This window comes from Trachemys scripta, chromosome 12, assembly GCF_013100865.1.
Source record: "Trachemys scripta elegans isolate TJP31775 chromosome 12, CAS_Tse_1.0, whole genome shotgun sequence".
Lineage (NCBI taxonomy): Eukaryota > Metazoa > Chordata > Testudines > Emydidae > Trachemys > Trachemys scripta.
The window spans coordinates 41966691-41969779 of record NC_048309.1 but is presented as its reverse complement, the minus strand read 5'-3'; the positions used below and the strand labels follow the sequence as shown (position 1 = coordinate 41969779).

At 43.7% G+C, this 3089-nt stretch overlaps 1 protein-coding gene across 1 annotated transcript in view; it reads left to right on the top strand.

The window, feature by feature from the left end:
- Positions 1-3089, top strand: part of LOC117885522 (myosin-7-like) — a 41166-nt gene continuing 38077 nt past the window's right edge. The window contains exons 1-2 of the mRNA XM_034786794.1: positions 1-127; positions 247-454. Coding sequence (XP_034642685.1) covers positions 1-127; positions 247-454 — 335 coding nt within the window. The remainder of the gene's footprint in view (positions 128-246; positions 455-3089) is intronic.

Below are 3089 nucleotides of genomic sequence, written 5' to 3'. Positions count from 1 at the left end.
ATGGCGTGGAGTTTCATCCTACGACGAGGTTATGACTCGACCATACCTGAATTATTGGATCATATGAACAGCACCGTGGCTCATCATCCCAAACCGCCTGAGGTGGTCATGAATTATGACCCTGTGGGTAGAAAAGTGAGACTTAAATCCACCGATTATACTTATATGTTTTCTACTGGTGGGGAGCTAGCTAACATTCTGGGATTGGGCCCAAGCACAGCGTCCCAAAATTCCCCTTCTTGGCAGACATCACAGGGTGTCTCAACTCCTTGTATCTCTACACGGATATCATAGAACACCAGTTTGTGGGGGACTTTTCTGTTCCCCTGTTATGCTGCGTCTCCGTTCGAGGAAGGAACAACGAGTTTGTCACCATCACCTATGATAAACTTCATTACTTCCCTGTTAGTAAGCACCACATTGACACCATCATCACTGAAATAAAGACAGATCAGTACATGTCTCATTTCACTTCAGCAAGGCGATGATTAAGTTGCACATGCATCCCCGGAGAGAGTGAGGTTTCTAAAAAGCAAAACGATATTATGGAATTCTAAAAAATTAATGAGACCCCACGATCTACAGGAACTATTATAAAGCCCAGGCTGGATACACCCTTCCCCATATCATGGGGCCACCGTGATGTAAGGGGCTGGCATGGGCAGAATATTCTGTAGCCTCTTTCAAAAAGCCCTACCGCTTTTGAGGAGGGGGCTAGAGATTATTAAACCCCACGTAAATACCACCGCTGAAAAGATAGCTAAAGATGTGTAGGCCGCGTCTCCTGTGTTGTTCTGGAGAAGGCAGGGAATCCAGCTGAGCAGGAAGGGTTGGGGCTGATGTACATTAAAAGGAGGAAGAGAAAGAGAAATGCATCATACCCATGATGCACAGGTCCCAGCCATAAGCAGAAGTCCAAGAGGAAGCCTGGGCAAAAAAGGATACACTCTCACCTTATAAAAGAGATATATTTTAATCAACATGGCTTTTGTTCACTGCGGGTCTGAAGAGTGCACCAAATCTGAACTAGATTTGTTCCAATTAGCCCCTATGCAGACCAGCATCGAGAAAAGCATCTACATCGAAGTGCCGCCTCAATCGGCTGTTACGGAGTCTACCCCCATTTACTTTTTTATATAGCAGGGAATGGCATAGATTATATGGATTTAAACAACACGCTGCTGTACCTATGCTATAGGGGGAGGGATAGCTCAGTGGTTTGAGCATTGGCCTGCTAAACCCACAGTTATGAGCTCAATCCTTGAGGAAGCCATTTAGAGAGCTGTGGCAAAAATCAGTCTGGGGATTGGGCCTGCTTTGAGCAGAGGGTTGGACTAGATGACTTCCTGACTTCCTTTCCAACCCTGATATTCTATGATTGTAAAAGGAGACCGGGATGCCAAGGTAGGCCTGGTGAATTACCCTGTGGCCTCTATTTTCAGTCAGTTGGATGTGACGTTGGGAGACCACCTAGTAAGCCAAAGCAACAACTGTTACCCTTACAGGGCCTTTATAGAATCTGTGCTCAATTACAGAGACGACACTCTGGCCATACAATTTTCTGCTGGCCTGTTTTAGAAAGACACTTCTGGACAACACGAAGAAATGGAGTTGGATGGCAGGAATCTAGGGTTTGTGAGGCATGCAAAGCAGACAGGCCAGAACAGGATGATAGAACTGTTGGGTCATCTACACAGCGACCTGTTTTTTCAAGAAAAACTTTTGTTGAACGGAGTGGATGTGAAAATTAAACTGACACGCAGTAAAGACACCTTCTGTTTAATGGGTGATGCAGCAAAAGGCTTTAAACTGTGCATTGTATCAGCATCCATTTTTTGTGAAGAAAGTAAGGGTGGCCCTGGACGTCCATCTGGGACATGCGTCAGCCCTGATTAGCGCTAATGCTAAATACCCCGTGGACCATGTAGGAATGAAAGTGTTTAGCATTCCCATGGGCAGCAGGGTCAATATCCAGGAGAACCTGTTCTTGGGACAGCTACCCAAATGCTTGTCCTAGGGTTTGTGGATATTGATACCTTTAGAGGAAGTTATGCTAAAAATCACTTTCATTTTAAACATTACGATATTAATTTTGTGGCCTTGTATGTGGATGGTGAACAGACACCAACCAAGACTCTGCAACCAGACTTCAAGGCCGGATGCTGCATGAGATACATGAATCTGGTACAGATGGCTGGTAAATACACGAAAGATCATTCTCTGTTAATTGACTGTGAGGATTTGGCACAAGGTTACACCTTGTTTGCCTTTGACCTGTCTCCCAACCAGGAATGCGCCAATCAGTATTCCCTGATTAAAGCGGGGAACCTGAGAGCAAAAATACATTTTGGGAAGGCTTTGATGGTGACATATCAATATCATTGTGTATGGGATTTTTGACAATGTCATAGAGATAAATCAGAGGAGAAACATTCTGTTTGACTACATGTGAACATGGACACCGTACAGCTCTCACGTGTCTTATCAACAGACCCTTACATGAAAAATAATTTCTTAGATGTGTTCCCTTGTTATTATCTCCCTGGCAGCAAGCTGTCTCAGAGAGCCCTAGGTTTGGTGGTCAACACGCATCCACACAACCAACCAGGTGAACACTGGCTTGCCTTGTATCTGGCGGATCGGAACCATGGAGAGTTTTTTGACTCATACAGGCATCCCCCTGAAGTGTCTTGTTTCCTAGAAGCATTATGAAATTTTTAAACAAAAATGCCACCGACATTGCATTTCACACTAGACAATTACAAGACCCTCCGCTCCGTCGCTGCGGCTATCACTGCATGTTTTTCTTACATCACTGTAGCAAGGGTTTATCTTTTAACCAGATTTTAAAATTTTATTCTAATGACTTAGAAACGACCGGATGGTGATTAATTTTGTAAAAAAATATTAACTGTAAATTCTCAGACATGCCTAGCCTTGCTCAACACATGTTTCAACAAACCCAGACATGTGTATCTTGTAACAATTTTCATAGCCACGTTACCCAATAAAGCACCCCAGGTGAGGGGTTTAAATTTCACATCCAATTGATGTTTGGTGGGTTTTTGTTCTTTTAAAAAAAAAAAAAA